The sequence below is a fragment of the Papio anubis genome, chromosome X (assembly GCF_008728515.1).
Source record: "Papio anubis isolate 15944 chromosome X, Panubis1.0, whole genome shotgun sequence".
In the NCBI taxonomy this organism is placed as follows: Eukaryota; Metazoa; Chordata; class Mammalia; order Primates; family Cercopithecidae; genus Papio; species Papio anubis.
In genome coordinates, this window is record NC_044996.1 from 109297495 (window position 1) to 109320391 (window position 22897).

At 36.0% G+C, this 22897-nt stretch overlaps 1 protein-coding gene across 3 annotated transcripts in view; it reads right to left on the reverse strand.

Moving 5' to 3' along the window:
• CFAP47 (cilia and flagella associated protein 47) overlaps positions 1-22897 on the reverse strand; it is a 446504-nt gene that overhangs the window by 414720 nt on the left and 8887 nt on the right. For all 3 annotated transcript variants that reach the window (XM_031660417.1, XM_031660416.1, XM_031660418.1), the window contains exons 2-3: positions 19497-19648; positions 6144-6259 (exon numbers count right to left, since the gene is read on the reverse strand). In XM_031660417.1, coding sequence (XP_031516277.1) covers positions 6144-6259; positions 19497-19648 — 268 coding nt within the window. The remainder of the gene's footprint in view (positions 1-6143; positions 6260-19496; positions 19649-22897) is intronic.

Genomic DNA, 22897 nt, shown 5'->3' on the forward strand with positions numbered 1-22897 from the left:
TACTCAGGAGAAACACTTCCTACTTCCCATGGTAGAAGCGCATCTAGGTTGGAACTGACACGCTGTCAATTACACCCACATGTTATTAGCCAAAGCAAATTACATGATCAAGCCCCTTGACTTTGGGAAGTGTTTCTCCTCAGTAACTGCTGTCCTTTTGGCACGTGCCCTAGAATGAGCAAATGTGGAGCAGAGCCACCCAGCTGACCCACAGACCTGCAGTGAGAAATAGAACGGGCCCAGTTGCCTCAGCTTGAAGCAGAGCACCCAAATGAGCCCAGCCTAGATCAGTCAAGTTCCAATCAGTCTGCATACACATGACCACATGACCAATTACAAAATAACTGCTGTTTGAAGATATTTTAGGGTGGTTTGTTATATAGCAATAACTACTACAGTTAGTAACTAACTAATAAAGATGGGATTTTCACTTGGATATTTCCGACCACAGGCTAATACTTATAGTTATTATCATTCCCTAGGAGATGAATTTCTCCAGTGCACAAAGGGGATTGGTTTCTGAAATCAAATGGCATATGAGAAGGAAGGTACAAAGATTCTTATTCTGAAAGCAGAAATGGTTCATAATTTATGGTAATGTTTTGTGCCTACATTAGAGCATGCGGTCCTTGAAATCAGATACAATCTCTTTTTCATGTCTGTGGTCGCAGCGCCCCACACACTGCTTAGCACTAAGCAGTACTTAAAAAGTATGGCCAACAAATAGAAGCAGCCAATCACTAGTCCCTTTATTATCATTATAACACAAATGAGCATGGTGCCAAAATAAACAGCTTTGCAAATTCTGAATTCACCAGTCTTAAATCACATCTGATTATATTTTCCAAATGTATTCATTTAGTTTAGGAAAATAAAATGTTAGCACAAAAAAAGTAACGAAAATATTAAAAAGACAATATTTGAAAATGCAAAGTAACTAACAAAATTGATCAATCATTTCATAGATGTGCTAATAACATAATATTTGAAGTTACTTTTCTATCATAAAATAAATCAAAAATATATAAAATTATATCCATTTCAAATAAATAGGTATTATTGACTCCATTCTGTAAGGAAAAAAAAGGTATATAAATTTAGTTAAGGCTGAGTCAGTGAAAAAGTTTCCCATATTGTAACCACTTAGACATAATTTGACAAAAGAGGTTAAGTGAATATTTCAAAAACTTATTCAGAAGCAACACAAAATACGAAAGAATATTGTTTAATTGTCTAAATATGTTTAAATTGCAGGTATGTCAACACTACTATGTCTTATTTAACTTTAATATAAAAACCATTTGTTTGGCTTTTTAAATTGGTAACAACAGAAGCAAGAGCATCATCCTAAGAGAAGAGAGTTACTGAAAAAAAGAATGTTGGCAGGTGCGGTGGCTCATGCTTGCAATCCCAGCACTTTGGAAAACCAAGGTGGGTGGATCACTTGAGGTCAGGAGTTTGAGACCAGCCAGGTCAACATAGTGAAACCCCATCTCTACTGGAGATACAAAAATTAGCCAGGCGTGGTGGCGCACACCTGTAATCCCAGCTACTGGGGAGGCTGAGGCAGGAGAATCGCTTGAACCTGGGAGGCGGAGGTTGCAGTGAGCCAAGATCATGCCACTGCACTCCAGCCTGGGTGACACAGCGAGACTCTGTCAAAAAAAAAAGAAAAAGAAAAAAGAAAAGAGAATGTTACAAATGGAATATGTGTGATCAAATTTTCATTTCTTCTCAGATATGGCACTAGCTAATGTGTGGGAAATAAACTAAAAAGGAAGTAACGTCAGGAAAATAATTTAGGTTAATTTGATCTAAATTAATTTGATCTAAATTCGGCAAGGGAAGATAATGGCTTTTTGTAAAAAAGGGGCATTGGGCAGAGAAAAGTAGGATTACTGGCTTAATTATGAAGTGAACAGATAAGATTTACTAATTGACTAGGGAGGTAGGAAGTGAAAAAGAGAGAGGTGTTGAAAATTTTGCCAAGTTTCTGAACTGTCCAAATACATAGTGGTAACATTCATTGATAAAGAGAAAACAAGTATTGGGGAAAGCTGTTAAGTTTGAGAAAACTGAAGGATACCTACAGGATTGTATACATCTGGGAGTAGCCAGTGAAATAAAAGGAAAGGAAGTGATGGTCCAAGGAGAGTACCTTGACTGAAGAAACATAAGAGTCTATGGCAAACCTTAGGAAACATTCACATTTAATATACGACAAAAAGGAACACCAGTCTAGGAAAGAGAATTAAAGAGGGGAGAGGTGGTAGAAAAATCATAACTATAACATAAATAGCTAATATTTCCTGAAAAGTTATATATGCCAGAGGGTGTGCTAAGCATTTTATTAATCATCACCACCATTAGAGGAGGAAGGTACTATCTTTATCTCTCATGTGTTAAGTCAGACAATGGATGTTTCAGAAGCGCAAATTCCTTACCCAAGGCCTCCCAGATAGTAAGTGATGCAACTAAGATTTGGGCCCTGTTCAACCTCACTTCAGGACCTGAGTTATTAATTAGTATTCTATATATGAGAGTAAGTTGTCACAAAAGCCAAAGGGCTTTGAATTGCTTTTGTTTTGTTTTCCCAAGAAAGTGGCATTGGCCAACTATGGCAACTTTTGCCAATAAGCCACGTAAAACAGACCTATAGACTTGCCCACTGATAAGACTTAGTGGGAGCACATAAAACATAAGGGTGCCCACAGCTATAGCTGAAATGAAGGGCCCCTCACACAAATCTGTGTGATTTTTGAATCTGGATTGTTCTATCTTCTCTGGAGAAGCAAATTAGACACTGAGTGGTGCAGTATACATGGTTACGCTGTCTATACTCCTTGAAAAAATTTTTAGGAACTGTTAAGCAGATTTTTGTCTCAAAGTATCTGTAAGATCAAGCTAGGGTAACCAGAGTCTGTAGTTCTACAGAATGCTATTAAAAATCAATTGTCATGTACCCAAGGCTATTGCTATTTCCTATGATTTTTTTAAATTCCCTTGGTTCTAAACACACCAAATATGTATGAGGCTCCACATGTTTCCAAATGACTAATTTTTAGAGACTCTTCAGAATGCTCATATGGATTTAACAGATTCCTTCTGGGTTTAATCATCTTTCATTAAAAGCTTCATGGTTCTTTAGTGAAACTCCAAGAAATCACTAAACCAAATAAATTATGAATATGTTAAAATATATAATCCTATAAATTAGGGTTATGTTATGCATAAAGAATATATGGAGATCCCATGGCATCCGTTTCCAAAAAAAAAATTGAAGACAAGAATTATGCACTGAGAATAAGTAGGGGGTGCTTTTGTGAGTTACTACGGAAGATCCCCAGGACCACTTCTGGGTTTGGTACAATTTGACAAATTTCCTGGCTTACAGATGATTCCAGGATATTTTAGACAATGAAGTAGAGAAATGATGCTGCTAATTAGGGGAAAAGGCAGAGTGGGCATTAAGAGCAAATGAAAGGTCATATATTTTGGACAAAGTAGACCAAATAAACCTAAAGGATGATAAGTTCTGAGGTAGATGTTCAAACTCAGAAATGATGTGTAAAGCTCTCACTTAGGAATTTGAGAGACTGTTCTATGTTATAATACTGTAGTAGAAAAAGTCTACTCAACATTCTCCAAAATGTACTTATTTCACATTGGATGCTCGTATCAAAACATCTCATGTACTCCATAAATATATACACCTACCATGTGTCCACAAACATTTTAAAAAATAATAAATAAATAAGCATGCTCACATTAAGGAGGAAATGATTTCAATTCAAGGCATGCTAAATTAATAATTTCTTTTTCTAATCTTCAGTGATAAAAGCTGAGAAACAATAGTGGTATTATCAAACCATAAAATCATAAAAGTAAACATGGAATGTATTAACCTGCAAAGTACTAACATTAGAGACACCATAAAGAATGGAACATGTCTTCAGAAAGAAAAGATAAGCACTACTTTGTACAGTCAGGGGTAAACTTAGGAACCATTTTTATAAAGGATGAGGAAACAAAAGTTATTCAACAACATATGGCTAGATCCATGGATGTTTACTCCATAAGAGGCTATGAAAATAAATCATCAAGGAGTTTTACATACATAAACTTTGTGAGTCTATAAAAACAAAGGTTATAACTGCAGTGATACCACCAGAGAGAGAAAACAAAGATGTACAAATGTTAAATCTGCCAAGTGTTGAGTTTTAAATATCCTATTAGGTATACATACAAATTTGTAAGCATTTGAACTTTGACTCTAAACCTACAAAAAATTCAGCATATAAAATGCTTTTGAAAAATGTTAAAATCAACTTTGATGGCTGAATCTATTTTCAAAATGTTTTCCTTCATAAACATACATTGCTATTATCATGAACATGTACATATTTTGCTTGTAGATAATAAGGACTTTATGACACCTTATAGGCACTAGCTACTCTGAATGTAATATACACTATCAATTTTGATAATAGTAGAAAAAATAATCTGATTTGACTCCAAGCATGTGGGATAAAGTCAACACTAAGAAAATGTAATTCATTGATAACAATTTGTTTCAGTTTGTAAGGTAACAGTCATTAACATTTCACAGTACTCAATTATAATAAACCCAACCAAGTTATTACAAATACTATATACACATAACATACTAACAAAATCCTAATAGTCATTGTGCATTATTTTTCCTAAAACATTATGTATTCCAGTACGCAGCTTAATTGTACTTATTCTAATTTATTGAGTAAAATTATATTAAATATTCAATGAAAAGTAAAACCATATTTCTTTTTTACTTATAGAGAGCTCTCATATGAAATAAAACTGTACAATTTGGTGAGATTTTAGAACAAAAAGGGAATATATTATTGCTATCAAAACATTGAAGGTTATTGAATAGACAACGGTTAAAAGAAATTCTGGAAAGTAAAATAATACAAATAAAAATACTTTAATTAAATATCAGTGCTCTAAAATATAACTAGAGAGTCTAAAGGATCATATTGCCCATATCACTTGCCATAAGAGACTTCCTCCTCAACACTCGAGTCAGGCCACAAACGAGCCTAATATTCTATAATCCCACAGGCATCAGACATGCACTCATTTAAAAACCAAAGCATGGAAAGTGAGATGAGTAACATCCAATGTGAAACAGTTATGAGTTTTATTCCTTTGTATCCTAAGAAGAAATCAGTAAACTGACAGACTGCCTTGGTCTTCATAATTCCCAATGCTCAATCAGGTGGCCCCAGAGAACACTCTCGGTTAGTGGAAAAGAGGCTTGGATTTAAGACCTACTTTATATATTCAACAAACAGTCTCAGATAGAAATGCCCTCCCTGTCTGGAGCTAGTCCCCATTTTAGATTGGGAGAAATGGCAATCTTGCAACCCCACATGCCACTGAATCAGGAGACTGAAGGGATAAGCAATCCTATGCTTACTGTATGCTATCAGTTTAAAGTGTACATGAATGTACACACACACACACACACACATATACATCCTTATGTAAACTCTTAGGCCACAGTAAGAATCCCTGGAAATAATTCAATCTGGAAAAGAGAGAAGCATTTATTCTTTCAACAAAAAAATTAGTAAAAGCCTTCTAGGGAGTTTGATGTTAATTTAAAGTTGAATATGATTGAGAAAGAAGACAAACATTTATTAAGCATCTATGATGAGCCAAGTAAAATACCACAATTCAAAGTATGTACATAATTCACCATCGTACATTTTATCAGTCCCAGTTTATAAATGAGGAATCTCAAGTTCAAAATCCTTAAAAATATTTGCCCCAGATCACATGACTAATAAGGCACTGTGCTCTAATTCTGTCTCTGAACTGTATAACTTCTCTGACACTATCCTGCCTCCTATCCTGAGGTACATCACCAGTCATTTTCTGATTGTATTAATCAGGCTCCTAAGGAGGAAGGTTAATTTTTTTTCTGAATTGCTGCCTATCAGTCTTTTACAGTAATACTATTAAGGACCTTTGGTTTTGAGCTATTTCAAATGATAGACTTTTTTCAGTTAAATTAGGTAATCTATTACACAAGGTATACATTTCAAATAATATCAACTCTTCTAAAAGTGTAAGTAAATACGACAGGAAGCATTTACCTGGAGCTTTGCCACGGTTATTGATAGTAACCTCTTTAGAATACACTTTACTATTGGCAACCAATGTGCCAAAATTAACTACTGATTGAATTTCCAATTTACAGGATGGAATCAACCTAGGGAGGAGAAAAGAAGGCCACATAATTAATTTAACAATCATAACAGCCTGATGGTTAAATATGTAGGGGAATACAGATGGACACTTAAGTCCTTAAAAGACATTTCAGTTTATTTACAGGTCTACTGGTGGCATATTTTTCAATAAAAGGAATGATGAAATAAAGAAATGAAAACAAGGTAATGGGTTACATTTTTAAAAAAGAAATGAGACTTTATGCATCTAAGTGCATGGTATGCCATCCCAAATAAGTAGTTTGAATGTTTCCAAATCTTATGAAATAAAAGAATGCAGTGATGCTGTAACAATCATCTAGGGTCTAAAACAAGATGTAAGCACAAAATGATACAATTTATTTTTCATATGTATTTCTAAAAAATTCACTGTAGCATATTTGTAGCATGGGTTCATACAAGTTTTTAAAAATCCATTATCATCTTATATACAAACCTCATAAAGTTACATATTCTGTTTGGCTAGACATTCATGGTTAAAAAGTACCCCTAAGTTTATTATCCTGTTTTGGATGTAGAAAAAGGTCTTAAGAATAATTTCTTAGGAATCTTCACACTTCACACACACACACACAGAGAGAGGGGGAGAGAAAAAAAGAGAGATGGAATCTACTTCAGTGTGAAGATTTTGGTAATATATAATGATTTCTCTGTGTCTCCATTTTACTATCTCATTAAGTATATTTGCTGATACAAATAGAACAAAGAGGTCTCTACAGATTTTGTTTTCTCAGTCCATTTTTCCAATTCCTCTCCCATTTCTTTATACAAAAGGAGAAATAGATGTCGTCTTTTCTTAATTTAATGCTGATGCATTGCTTTGGAGTGGAAACATCTGTGGGACACCAAACTAAGGGAAAATCGAAAATATTGGTGTTGATATTGACATAGTGAGTGACTGAAATGATTAGGTAACAAATCTATCTACATAAACGTGTTTATCCAATTTTCTTTCATCAACATTAAAAGAGGGGAATACAACTGACTTAGCTGACACATTGTTAAAAATAATACTTGATAAACAACTGCTGTAATTTTACCCTAAACTTTACATAGTTGAAAAATTGAGAGACATTACTACAATAAAATCCTTTCATTCCAATCTACTCATTGTGGAGAAAACTTCTCTCAGCATCCATATCAAAAAATGTTAAGTGGGGATAAAATGCACGTGGGATTCACATAAGCAATGAATAACTATCATCCATAAACATGCTAACTAAATAAAAGTTTAAAATGCTCCATTCACCTGATTATAAATATTTCCAGTAATACTTTGCTTTTCTATTAAAAAAACTCATCAAACTTAGTTTGATATATGGAGTTTAATCAATTTGTATTAATAATAACATTTATAAGAATTGTTAAAAATATGCATGGATTTATGACCATAGCAAGTATATTTAAACACATATCTGTTTATCTGTTTATGCAATGCACACACATATGTTCATATGTACATATACATATATAGACATAAACTATAGACAAATTGCCTATGCACTTTATTCCTGGTGATCATGAAAAAAAAACTTCTAAGCATAAAAATGTAATACATTAGGATGTGATGCTGTGGTGACAAATGTAATGGAGCTACAAATTTAAGAGGAAAAGAGAAGAGGTAAATTTTTCACCTGTTAACTATTATTGATATTTTCATTCTACTGGATACATTTTTAAAAGGCATATAAGTATCTTATTTTTAAATAGCAACCCTTACTATATATAAGTCATTACCTCTTTACAAGTGTTCAAACTAATGATGAAACTCACAGATATTTTTAAATATAAAAGAAGGTCATAGTTTTAGGAGACACATGAAAAAAAGCTCTGAAAATCACTAATTATATCATCTACCAACTAGGGCACTTTTGTTAGTCCAGGTTGATGTGCGAAAATGTAGAAATCAAACATGTCATTTCTCTGTTTTCTTTCTTCTTTTTTCAGGGTTCACTCCACAACAAATAGAAGGATCATTGCATGTCTGATCCATATACAGAAAGTCTAAAGTAAAAATAAATGTGCTCACTCCAAGACAGTTTTTTTTAATCACAACCCAATCATGCCATTATGGAGTAGTTCGGATCCAGTTGGACTAAGTTTATTCGCAAAACATTCACTGAATATATACAATTTAGATTATAGAAAGATATAAAACTCTCCTGGACCTCAAGAATTTTACAATCTAATGGAGAGAAACAAACAAATACAAACTTCTGGTCCAGAAAAAATAGCATAAACTCATTTTTTCCTGTTCCTTCTACTAAACACAACTATAAACCCTGAAAATGGTACACGAGGCAAGCAAAAGAGAATGATGAAAGGTGGTGAAAAGGAGAGCTGGCTGATTTAGAACTCTGGGACTGCAGAAACAATAGCAGCAGGGTGTCTTACAATTCCCCCACCAACAGAGAAAGGCCACGCAGACCCAGTATTCTTTGCCTGCTGACCTAGTTAGAATCATTCTTTTTCTGGATCAAACAGGAGCCCCCCTGAACACACCAGGTGAGCCAGACAATGCCAGCCTGGGGATCAATTAAGAGGTATACCAATCATAAGTGACAAGGGGAAGCGCTCTCCTTCTACTCCAGGCCTGAGATCCTGCAGAAGAGGAGTTCTCTTTCTCAGGAGTTCACCTCCTGAGAAAAGGAGTTTTCTGTCCAAAGACACCAAGGTAGTTTGGGGAAACCAGGAAAAAAAAGAAAAGAAAAGAAAAGAAAAGAAAAGAAAAGAAAAAACAGCAATTGCAAGCAGCTATATCTGAAAAGCCTCTTTGTCACTGCTGGCTCAAACCTCTCCTTTTTCACTCAGAGACACCTGGAAAGGTGAGCAGGACCTGCAAGAGATCTAGATACAGCAACTGGCCCAGTACAACAGACTTCTTTGCCCCATAAGTCAGATTTCTCTCTCTATCTGCTCAGAAGACCTGGGCAGCCAGAAGGGTACTTATATAGGGTTCTTACCACATTTCTCCTCTACCAAGAGACATATGGCAGCCAGGCCTGGGAAAAAAAAAAATGCCTCCACTCCTTCAGGAAGCACCAACAGAAGACAGTGGGAGCAGTAGTGATAACACATAAACAAAATGGATCAAAATAACACCGCAAATATACTGAAAACTAAACTGTCATCACAACCACAGCATACAAAATAGGCTAAGAAAAACATGCTGAACATAAATGGGGTGTGTGCCTGTTAAAAAAATAGATTCAAATAAGACCCAGAGTCTTCTAACATAACAGAAAAAAACATTTAGCATTCAATCAAATATCACCTGTCATAACCAGGAACCAAAAAAATAACAATTTTGATGACAGCAGACAATCAACAGATGTCAACCAAGATGAACCTCAGGTTGAAATTATCTGGCAAGGATTTTAAAACAACTGACAAAAAAAAAAAAAAAATGCTGCAACAAGCAATTTCAAGTTTTTTTTGAAACTAATGAATAAATAGAAAATCTCAGCAAATAAATACAAGTTATAAAAAAGAATCAAATGGAAATTACAGAATTGAATACTACAATAACCAAAATAAAAACATAGTGATGAACACAATACCAGGATGGAGATAACAGAAGATAAAATGAGTGAAATGGAAGCTAGATTAATAGAATTCACCCAGACTTGACAGAGACTGAGAGAGAAAGAGAAAAATATGAGCAAAGTCTCAGGGGCCTGTGGGACAATAATAAATGATCCAATATTTGCATCATTAAAGTCTCCGAAGAAGAGAAGAAAGAGAAAGGGGCTGAAATAATAGTTAAATGCTAATAATGGCTAAAACTTCCAAAACTTGGCGACAGACACTGACATACAAATTCAAAAAGCTGAGTGAACCCAAACCTGATAAACTCAAAGAAAATCATGTAAAGGCATATCATAATTAAACTTTTGAAAACAAAAGATAAAAACAAAAATCATGAAATCAGCCAGAGAGAAAGAATGTGTTCCATATAGAGAAGCACCAAATTAAATGAATGCACGTATCATATCTGACGCCATGGAGTCCAGAAGGAAGTGTCACAATATTTTTCAAGTACTGAAAGAAAAAGAAAACTGTCAACTGAAGACTCAACATCTGTTAAAACTATGTTTGATAATGAAGGGGAAATACAGACATTAGACAAAGAAAAACTAAAAGAACTTGTCACTAGCCAACACACCCTTAAAGATCATCTAAAAACATTCTTCAAGTGGGCAGAGCAAGAAGGCAGAATAGAAGGCTCCACCTATCATCCCTCCTACAAGGACACCAATTTAACCACTATCTATACGAAAAAAAAAAAAAAAAAGCAACTTCGTAAGAACCAAAAATCAGGTGATCACTCACAGTACCTGGTTTTAACTTCATATCACCGAAAGAGGCATCCAAGAGTGTAGGAAACAGAGTTTCCTTTGTCAACCCTCCCCAACTCCCGCAGTGGCAGCATGGCAAGGAGAGAGAATCTGTGCATTTGAGGGAGGAAAAGCACAGCAATTGTGAGACATTGCGTTGAACTCAGTGCTGCCCTGTCACAGCAGAAAGTAAAACAGGGGACCTAAGCTGATGCCTGCCCATGGGGGGAACATTTAAACCAGCCTTAGCCAGAGAGGAATCACCTATCCCAGTGGTCACGACTTGAGTTCTAGCAAGCCTTGCCACCATGAGCTAACACGCTCTAGGACCCTAGATAAACTTGAAAGGCAGTCTAGGCCACAAGGACTGTAACTTCTAGACGAGTTCTAGTGTTAAACTGGGGTCAAAGTCAGTGGACATGGGGAGACACACAACCTACTAAGACACCAGCTGGTGTGGCTAGGGGAGTGCTTGTGCCAACCCTTCCCCAACCCTAGGCTGCACAGCTCATGGCTCCAAAAGAGACCCCTTCCTTCTACTTGAGGAGAGAAGAGGCAAGAATAAAGAGGACTTTGTCTTGAATCTTGGATACCAGCTCAGACACGGCAGGATAGAGCACCCGTCAGAGGTGTGACGTCACCTTTCCAGGCCCTAGCTCACACATGACATTTCTAGACACACCCTGGGCCAGAAGGAAAGCTATTGCCTTGAAGGGAAGGACCCAGTCCTGGCAGGATTCATCACCTGCTGACTAAAGAGCCCTTGGGCCCTGAGTAACCAGCAGTGATACCTAAGTAGCGTGCCATGGGCCTTGGGTGACACTTGGAAATTTGCTGGCTTCAGGTGAGATTCAGCACATTCCCAGCTGTGGTGGCTACAGGGCAAGACTCCTTCCACCTGACATAAGTGGAGGGAAAAGTAAAAGTGTTTTATCTAATATCTTAGGTGTCAGCTTGGCCACAGAGGTATAGAACACTAAGCAGGCCTTTGGGGATCCTGATTCCAGGCCTTAACTCTTGGATGGCATTTCTGGACCTGCCCTGGGCCATAAGGGAGTTCACTGCCCTGAAGGATGAGTCCCAGGCTAAACAACATTTACCACAAGCTGACTAAAGAGACCTTTGACCTTAAGAGAACATCAGTAGTAAGCTTGGCAGTACACCCTGTGGGCCAGTGGTGGTGGCGGCCATAGGGTGAGGCCCCTCTGCCTCTGGAAAGGGAAGGAAAGACTGGGAAGAACAGTGTCATGTGGTTTGAGTACAAGCTCAGCCACAGTACAATAGGTAGACTTCTAAGGTACTTTACCCCAGTCCTTTGTTCCTGGATGGTACCCCTGGACCCACCCAGAAAACTCTCCAGAACATTAGACTGAGCAAAGATTTCTTGAGTAGCACCCCACAAGCACAGGCAACCAAAGCAAAAATTGGCAACTAGGATCACATCAAGTAAAAAAGTTTGTGCACAGCAAAGGAAACAATCAACAAAGTGAAGAGACAACCCACAGTATGGGAAAAATATTTGCAAACTACACATCTGACAAAGGATTAATAACCAGCATATATAAGGACCTCAAACAACTCTCTCGGAAAAAATCGGTAGTTAAATTTTAAAATGGGCAAAAAATTTGAATAGACATTTCTTGAAAGAAGATATACAAATGGCAAACAGTCACATGAAAAAGTGCTCAACATCGCTGATCATCAGGGAAATGCAAATCAGAACTACAGTGAGATATCATCTCACCCCAATTACAATGGCTTTTATCCAAAGGTTAGGAAATAATAAATGCTAGCAAGGATGTGGAGAAAAGGTAACCCTCATACACTGCTGGTAGGAATGTAAATTAGTACAACCACAAAGCAAAGGAGAACAGTTTGGAGGCTCCGCAAAAAACTATAAACAGAGCTACCATAAGATCCAGCAATCTCACTGCTCAGTATATACCCAAAGAAAGGAAATCAGTGTATTGAAGGGATATCTGCACTCTCATGTTTATTGTAGCATTATTCACAGTAGCCAAGAATTGGAAGCAACTCAAGTGTCCATCAACAGATGAATGGATAAAGAAAATGTCCTACATATACACAATGAAGTACTATTTAGCCATAAAAAATGAGATCCAGTCATTTACAACAACATAGTAACTAGAGGTCATTATGTTAAGTGATATAAGCCAGACACAGAAAGACAAGCATTCTATTTCTCACTTATTTGTGTGATCTAAAAAATAAAATAATTGAACTCATGAAGATAAAGAGTAGAAGGATGGTTGCCAGAGGCTGGGAAGAGTAGTTGGGGGTAGGAAAGAAGGGGGAGGGTTAATGCGTGCAAAAATATAGTTAGAAAGAATAAATAATAAGACCTGGTATTTACTATCACAACAAGGTGACCATAGTAAAAAATAATTTAATTGCACATTTAAAAATAACTAAAAGACTGTAACTGGATTATTTGTAACACAGGGATAAATGCTTGAGGTGATGGATACCTCATTTACCTTGATGTGATTATTAGTCATTGCATGCCTGTTATCAAAATATCTCATGTAAACCTTAAATATATACATATACTATGTACCCATAAAAATTAAATATGGCCAGGCGTGGTGGCTCACGCCTGTAATCCCAGCACTTTGGGGGGCCAAAGTGGGCAGATCACAAGGTCAAGAGACCAAGACCATCCTGGCTAACCTGGTGAAACCCTATCTCTACTAAAAATAAAAAAATTAGCTGGGTGTGGTGGTGCGTGCCTATAATCCCAGCTACTCAGGAGGCTGAGGCAGGAGAATCACTTGAACCCGGGAGGCGGAGGTTGCAGTGAGCCGACATCGCACCCCTGCACTCCAGACTGACGACAGAGTGAGACTCCGTCAAAAAAAAAAAAAATTAAAGATAATAAAGTTCTTCAGAAAGTCAGGAAATAATAAAAGAGAATCTTGGAGTATCAGGAAAAAAAAATGGAGGAGGCTGGGCATAGTGGCTCACACCTGTAATCCCAGCACTTTGGGAGGCCAAGGTGGGAGGATTGCTTGAGCCAAGAAGTTTGAGACCAGCCTGCACAACATAGTGAAACCCCACCTCTACAAAAATTAAAAGTGCATGGTCGCATGCACTTGTAATCCCAGCTACTCAGGAAGCTGAGGCAAGAGAATCGCTTGAAGCCAAGAGGTGGAGGTTGCAGTGACCCATGTTGACACCACTGAACTCCAACCTGGGCAACAGAGGAAGACCCTGCCTCAAAGGAAAGGAAAGGAAAGGAAAGGAAGGGAAAGGAAGGGAAAAGAAGGGAAAGGAAGGGAAAGGAAGGGAAAGGAAGGGAAAGGAAGGAAAAGGAAAGGAAAGGAGAGGAGGGCAGGAAAGACAATGGAAGATAGACAAGAACGACTAGACAGACATACAGATCAGACTGATATTTTTTCTCATAAGTTTTATAAATTATATTTGATGATGAAAACAAGAATCATAACACTCTTAGATATTCAAGATAGTAATATTTAAAAGTAGGGAAAGAAAAAAAGACTCGGATGGAAATGAAGCTTCTATGCTTCACTTAAAGTGACAAAATGTTTATGCCACTAGAATATTATATCACGTATGTATATTGAAATACCCAGAGAAACCACTACAACAATTATGCAAAGAGATGCAAAAAAAACAGTATAAATACATGAAGACGCAATCCTAAAATAACCTTCAGTTAACCTACAGGATTGCAAAAATGAGAAACAGAAGTATGAGAAACAAAGAGAACAATGAGAAAACAAATAATAAACAAGCAGACAAGTTATAGCATATACAAATTAACTTCAATATAAATAGTCTAGATACAACAATCAAAAGACAGAGGTTGAAAATATGGGGAAGGCAACCATTGCCCAACTATATGCTGCTGCTTAGAAGAAACTCAGTTTAAATTCAAGGCCATAGTAGGGTGAAAGTAAACAAATAGGAAAAAACATAGTATTCAAATTTTACTTAGAAAAAAAGTGCAAAAAGCTATATTAATATCTAATAGAGGCTTCAATGCAAGAAAATCACCATGAACAAAGAGGGATATTATATATAATAAAAGGATCAATCTAACAGAAAGGAATAATGATCATAAATATGTCCATAATAAACCTGTGGAAATTAACACACTTTTAAATAATCCAGGAGTCAAAGAGAAAGTTTAAAAAAAATTAAATACATAAAACTGAGTCAAAATAAAAATATAACATATAAAAATTTGTAGGGCACAGCTAAAGCAGTGCTGAGGGTCATTTATAACGTTACATATTTACATTAGAAATGAGAAATTGTCTCAAACTCATTGTCTAATTTCCAATATCAAAAACTAGAACAAGAGCAATATTAATTCAAATCAAGCAGAAGAAAAGAAATAATAGAGAGCAGCAACCAACAGAATTTAAAATAAAATGATAGGAAAGTCAATGATAGAAAGCTGATTCTTTGGGAAAAAAAGTCAATAAAGTTGATAAGCCACTAGCAATACTTTAAAAAAGGACAAAATACACACATGTTCAACATCAGAAATGAAAGAAAGGATATCACTACAGATGCAGCAGCTTATTATTTATTTAAAAATAATAAGAAAAAAATTCTAACAACTCTAAAATAATAAATTTGACAACTTGGAATTGGAAGAATTCCGTGGAAATCAGAAACTACAGTAACTCCACCAACATAATAATATAGGCAGTATGAATAGCCCTATAAGAATTAAAAAACTAAATTCATAATTTAAAACATTCTGAAAGAAAAATCTCCAGGCCAGACAGTTCCACTAGAGAATTCTACCATTTAAATAATTGCTATCAATATTAAATAAGTTCTTCTAGAATACAGAAGAGGGAGCTTTTCCAAATTCATTTTATGAGGCTGGCACTATCCTGATAGCAAAACCATACAACGACAATAAAGAAAAGCAAACCAATCAATCAATCAAACAAACAAACTATAAACCAATATCACTAACAAACCGGGGCACAATAATCCCTAATAAAACAGGAGCAAATCAAATTCCAGAATATATAAAAAGAATGATGCAAGATGAGCCACACTCTGACACCCAGGCTGAAGTGCATTGGCATGATTTCAGCTCACTGCAACCTCCACCTTCCAGGCTCAGGTGATTCTTGTGCCTCAGCCTTCCAAGTAGCTGAGATTACAAGTGTGCACCGCCACACCCAGCTAATTTTTGTATTTCTAGTAGAGACGAGGTTTCTCCATGTTGGCCAGGCTGGTCTCGAACTCCTGGCCTAAGGTGATCCGCCTGCCTCAGCCTCCCGAAGTGCTGGGATTACAAGGGTGAACCACCGAGCCCAGTTTCACCACTCTTACACAACATAATACTGAAAGTTCTAGCCATGTAAATAAAGCAAGAAAAAAAGGTGAAACGCATATACTTTGGAATGGGAAAAAACACACAAATGAACTATCCCTGTCTGCAGATGACACAATTATCTACATATAAGATGGCAAAGAATCTAGAAAACATACAAAAACCTCCTAAAAAGGGAGTTCAGCAAGGTTAGAGGATACAATGTCAACAAACAAAAATCAATCACTTCTCTGTATATAGCAACAAGGAATATGCAGTAACCAAAATTAAAAACACAATATTATTTTCAATCACTCCAAAGAAAATGAAATAGTTATATACTTAACAACACATGTAGAGAATCTCTGTGCTGAAAATTACAAAATACTGATAAAAGAAATCAAAGAAGACCCAAATAAATGGAAAGACACAGCACATTCATATTTGGGGAGACTTACCATAGTAAAGATGTCAATTTCCCTCAAATTGATCTATAAGCTAAGCCCAATTATTCTCAAAATCCCAGCAATATTTTTTTTTTCAGGCTCAGAAAGATTATTCTAAAACTTACATGGAAAGGTAGAGATATTTTGATAACTAAACTAATGGTGACAAAGAATAATACGTGAGGAATTACTGTACATGATATTAAGAATTACTATATAGCAAAGGTAATCAAGGTAGCATGATGTTGGCAAACATATGGATACACAGATGAATGGAAAAATGCAGAACACAGAAATAGACCAATGCAGATTATGCTGAAGTGATTTTTATCAAGGGCATACAATTCAATGAAGGAAAATAGCTTTTTCAACAAATTTGGTCGGAGCAATTGAACATCTATAGGCAATAATTAGAACCTCAATGTAAACCACACTTTATACAAAAATTAATTCAAAATATATCATAGACTTAAATGTAAAACTTTAAAAGTTAAAAATAGGAGAAAATCTTCAACCATTACAATCAAGGGTTAGGCAAAGAGTTCTTAGACTTAACACTAAAAAGCAGTACTAATTTAAGGAAAATTGATAAATTGGACATCATTGAACATTAAAAAAAAAAAAAAACACTTTTGTTCTACAAAATACCCTGTTAAAAGGATGAAAAGTCAAACCTCAAACTGGGAGAGCATATTCGCAAGCTACATAACCATCAAAAGGCTTGTATCCAGAATACACAAAGAAATTGCAAAATTCAATAATAAAGAGCAGTGTAATCAGAAAATGAGAAAAACACATTAACAGAGATTTCACTAGAGAGGGTACTCAGATGGCAAAGAAGCACCTGAAAATATGTTGTCAACATCATTAGTCATGGGGGAAATGCAAATTAAAACTATGGAGAGATTCCATTAAATATCTATCAGAATCGCTAAAATTTTTAAATAGTGATGAAAGCAAAAAATACTGGCAAATATATCGTCCAAGTGGAGTACTCATGTATCACTATTTGAAATGTAAAATGGTATAGGCGCTCTGAAAAGCATTTTGGGATTTTCTGTTAAACAAAATACGTAATTACCATGTGACCCTACAATTACACTCATGAGCATTTATCCCAGAAAAAATAAAAACTTATGCTCACACAAAACTTGTACAAGAATATTAAAACAGTTTATTTGTGATAGCTAAAAACTGGAATCTGTCCCTTTGTTCTTCAACAGGTCAATTGTTAAACAAACATATATATATATAAAATATATATATATATATATCGTAGAATACTATTCAGCAATAAAAAGGGACAAAATATTGATACATTCAACAACTTGGCTGAATCTCCTGCAAGAAATGTTGCTGCAAAAAAAAAACAGAAGGCTACATAGTATGTGATTCAATTTATGTAATATATTTGAGATGACAAACATTTTAGACATAGAAAACAGATTAGCAGTATCCACAGTTTAGGGATTGTAGGTGTGAGGCTAGATACAGTTGTAATAAAGCAACAGGAGGGATTTTCTTGTGGTATTGGAACTGTTCACTGTCTTGACTGTGGTAGTGGATACAAGAACCTACACAGGTGATAAAAAATGTATAGAAATTGATAACACACATGCACACACATATACACACACACACACACCCCTTCCTTCAACCTTGTCCATCACACCAAAAGAGGGGCAGTGCTCTCCTTATATTGCAACCGTGGTGAGAAATAGACTTCTGATGAGAGAGGGCATCAGAAACAAGAAACAAAACTCTGGAAACAAGACAAAAATCTGTTTTTGAGGACAGAAGCATCTTCAACCTGTCTCTTCATACATACCACAAACAAGCAAATCTGAGTGCCACTCATAGATATGTCAAAGTGCAGAATGCATCCAAAATGGTTCTATTTAAATTGCAAAACACAAATTAAATATTTATACTGGGTTAATAGCTTGTTTTTTCCTACCATGTGTCTACTGTTTGATTCCTATGCAAAATGGGATGATGTGCTAAATCAGAACTTCTCAACAACGCGAAGAAACAAAATAATTGAGGATCTAAATTTAGCTCACAGAAATGACAAAGAAAGGGAATTGTTTTTTTGTTTTGTTTTGTTTTGTTTTGTTTTTGAGACAGGGTCTCACTTTGTCACCCAGACTGGAGTGCAGTGGTGTGATCTCGGCTCGCTGTAGTTCAAGTGATCTTGGGTTCAAGTGATCCTCTTGCCTCAGCCCTACAAGTAGCTGGGACTACAGGCATGCACTACCACTCCCAGTTATTTATTTTTTTTTTTTTTTGTATTTTCTGTAGAGGTGGGGTTTCACCATGTTGCCCAGGCTGGTCTCCAACTCCTAAGCTCAAGTGATCCACCCACCTTGGCCTCCCAAAGTGCTAAGTACTAGGATTACAGGCATGAGCCACCGCACCCAGCTTGAATAAAAGGGAATTTTTTAAAAGGTATATATCTAATACCACGTAATCAGCAGAAAATATTCCAAATTAATTCTGTAGGTGTTGGGAAAATAGAGGCAAAAGAAAACACCTATGGAAACCACATTTTGCGGGAGAAAAGGAGGATCATACGTGTATGTATATAAATAAAGAAACACTGTAAATTTTAACACTAATTTTGATAGATAAATTTACAATGAACAGAAATATACTTTTTAATATTAAAAAACAACAAATGAATCATCATTCATCCTGATCAAATAAATAATTTGTAACAACCAAGTCAGTCACTTAGCTCTTTTTTATACTCATATCCATCCACATTTTTCAACCAGTCTTAGAAGAACAGTATTTTGACTTTTTTGACACCAAACATTTGCCTAATTTAAAATTTAGTGAAGTGAACCTGACAATACTTTAAAATTAACTTAAAATGTGAATACAAGTTTGCAAAAATCCAATTATTAATACATTCAATTGTTGAATGTTATTTTAATAAAAATAACAGAGAATGAGGTTTCATTTCTTACAAACATTACAATTTTCTAAAAATGTATCCTTTAAGTTCAACTGTAAGGAAACTATGTCAGAAAAAATACAGAATATTACTTTGACCCTCATTTTTATTTAAAGAGTATTCAAAACGTCAGCATGAACTATGAAGATTACATACCCAATTAGAGGAATTTCTGTTGTTTTATTTTCTATTGAAATAAGTAGTCGGTCAAAAGTGTCTTCATCTTTATCAGGATGATATTCCACCATAGCTGTCATCTGAAGGCCAGACGCAAGTTCTTTATCCAGACTGGTCAACATCAGTTTAAACTTCAGTGGGAGAAAGAGAATCAAATTATACATCTTAACTCCTTATAAAAAAAAATATCGTGGCCGGGCACAATGGTTCACGCCTGTAATCCCAGCACTTTGGGAGGTGGAAGCCAGCGGATCATGAGTTCGGGAGATCGAAACCATCCTGGCCAACATGGTGAAACCCTATCTCTACTAAAATACAAAAAATTATCCAGGCATGGTGGTGCCCACCTGTAGTCCCAGCTACTCGGGAGGCTGAGGCAGGGGAATTGTTTGAACCCGGAAGATGGAGATTGCAGTGAGCCGAGATCACACCATTGCACCCCAGCCTGGGTGACAGAGCAAGACTCCATCTCAAAAAATAAATAAATAAATAACGTGAGCAACTATAGTTAAGAGTGTTATATTATTATCAAAATACAGGCCGGGCGCGGTGGCTCAAGCCTGTAATCCCAGCACTTTGGGAGGCCGAGGCGGGTGGATCACGAGGTCAGGAGATCGAGACCATCCTGGCTAACATGGTGAAACCCCGTCTCTACTAAAAATACAAAAAACTAGCCGGGCATGGTGGCGGGCGCCTGTAGTCCCAGCTACTCGGAGGCTGAGGCAGGAGAATGGCGTGAACCTGGGAGGCGGAGCTTGCAGTGAGCCGAGATCGTGCCACTGCACTCCAGCCTGGGTGACACAACGCAAGACTCCGTCTCAAAAAAAAAAAAAACAAAAAAAAACAAAACAAAATACAGGCTCTATTCCTGCCCTAATGCCAAAGACTTTTTAATTTTGTTTTTAATTGGCAAATAATTGTATATATTTGTTGAGTACAATATGATGTATTAATACAGGTATATATTGTGGAACGAGCAAATCAGGCTAATTAACATATCCATCACATCACTTATTTATTTGTACTGGGAACATTTAAAATCCATTCTTTTAACAATTTTGAGATATACAATACATTATTATTAACTATAGTCACCTTGCTGTGCAATAGATCACCCAAACTAATTCTTCCTGTTTAACTGAAATTTTGTACCCTTTGACCAACATTTTTCCTTTCTCTGCCCACCTCAACCCTCAGTCTTTGGTAACCACCATTCTACTCTCTACTTCTATGAGTCTAAATTTTTATATTTCACATATAAGTGAGAGCATGTGATATTTGTCTTATGTACCTAAAGGCAAAGACTTAATGCTCATGTTTGTATCTATCTGATTCTAGATCTTTAAGATATGCTTTCAAGAGTACACAACTTGAATCTGACAATGCAGGTAGCTAAGAAACATATAAATGCCAATAGGCTAGTTTAAAAATATACATACAGAACTAATATGGCCTCTATTCTAAGAAGCTTAAAATCTAAATACAGAAAAAAGGAAGAAGAGGGGGTATAGCTCAGTGGTAGAGCATTTTGACTGCAGAAAAAAGGAAGAACAACCTAATAAAAATGTTGTTCAATCATATACATACATAATATATACCCACATGCACATACATGTGTTTGTGCATAAATATACACACACATATATAAGCATATATATACACACATATATATAAGTATATATTATATACACATATATGTGTGTGTATATATTTATATACACATATATGTGTGTGTATATATTTATATACACATATATGTGTGTGTGTATATATATTTATATACACATATATGTGTGTGTGTGTATATATATATACTTTTTTTTTTTTGAGATGGAGTCTCGCTCTGTCACCAGGTTGGAGTGCAGTGGTGCAATCTCGGCTCACCGCAACCTCCACCTCCCAGGTTCAAGCGATTTTCCTGCCTCAGTCTCCTGAGTAGCTAGGAGGTGCGCGCCACCATGCCCAGCTAATTTTATATTTTTAATAGAGACGGGGTTTCACCATGTTGGCCAGGATGGTCTCAATCTCTTGACCTCGTGATCTACCCGCCTCAGCCTCCCAAAGTGCTGGGAATCACAGGCATGAGCCGTTGTGCCCAGCCCTCATATGTATATTGTATATGCTTTATTCATGGGAATTTGAGCTTCATAACTTGGAGGAAATATAAAAGAAGAATATAACGAAGAGGACAAAAACACTTTTGTTCTAGTAAGACATGTGCTTGACGCCAGGAAAAATATAAAGGGAGAAAAAAGAGAAATAATATCTGTTATGCATTTATAATGTGTCAAGCATTTTACATCTATTATCTTATGTAAATACACTTCTACAGTCCTGTGAGGCTGATAGTAAGGCTCTCAGTATATAGATGAGGGAACTGGATATGTAAAGTATAATTAATGTCTGAAGTCACTCAGGAAGTGAAGATTCAAAAACATATCTATCTGATTCTAAATCATAAGCACTTCCTCCCCTTCAGCTAGAAAGAGTCCCTCTCCTGAATATATAATCTCTTTAAAGAAGCAGACCACAAACCTCTTGAAAATTAAATATAAGCCAGGGACTAGTTAATCACCATATGAGTGATACAGACATAAGTGTCATGAAAATCCATGAGAGGACATGATTATTGTGGGCTAGGAAGGAGTGTACCTGGTCTTGTCTTAGAGAATGGATATTAAAAGTGGAGAAGAAGCGAGGAAGGTGCTCAATATAGGTGTAAAAATACATAGGGTCAATACAGGTTCTTGAGTCTGGGTGAAAAACAAGCACTGCTGTATGTTAGAGGAATCATTTTCTGAGTAATTATAATAGTGATGATGACAATGACCTCTCCACAGCACCTTGTTTTTACTTTTTCTTATCCCCCACCCCCACAAGATGCACTTTTCACTATTTATCTAATTCCCTTTATGAAGGATCAGGAGTGCATTTCATAGTCTTGCAACAAAGGAAAATTCACACTGATACTGGCTTCTAACTAGTAAGCATATCTGGATGTTCTCTTGTCAATGTCAAGACTTGTGGAATGAATTGTTTTCCATTATATCCTAGAAATGAAACCAATTATAATATTTTTCTTGTTACTGCACAGAAAACATCCATACAAGTGCCCCCAGAACATCCATAAAACAGTGTTTGTCCACATCCAAACATTACCACCAGCTTGAGTTTCAAAAGAAAGTATTTTCAGATACACATTTAATTGTTCAATAAATATGTGCTAAGGTGGTGAAATAACACAGCCTTTCCCTAATTTTACAGTATTTGGAGTAAGCAAGTACTTTTTGATTTAAAGAGGAGTCAGTAGTCTCTTGAGATATACTGTTTAATAAAAATATTTAAATATAAAAACCATTAAAACCTGATTCCATTGATAT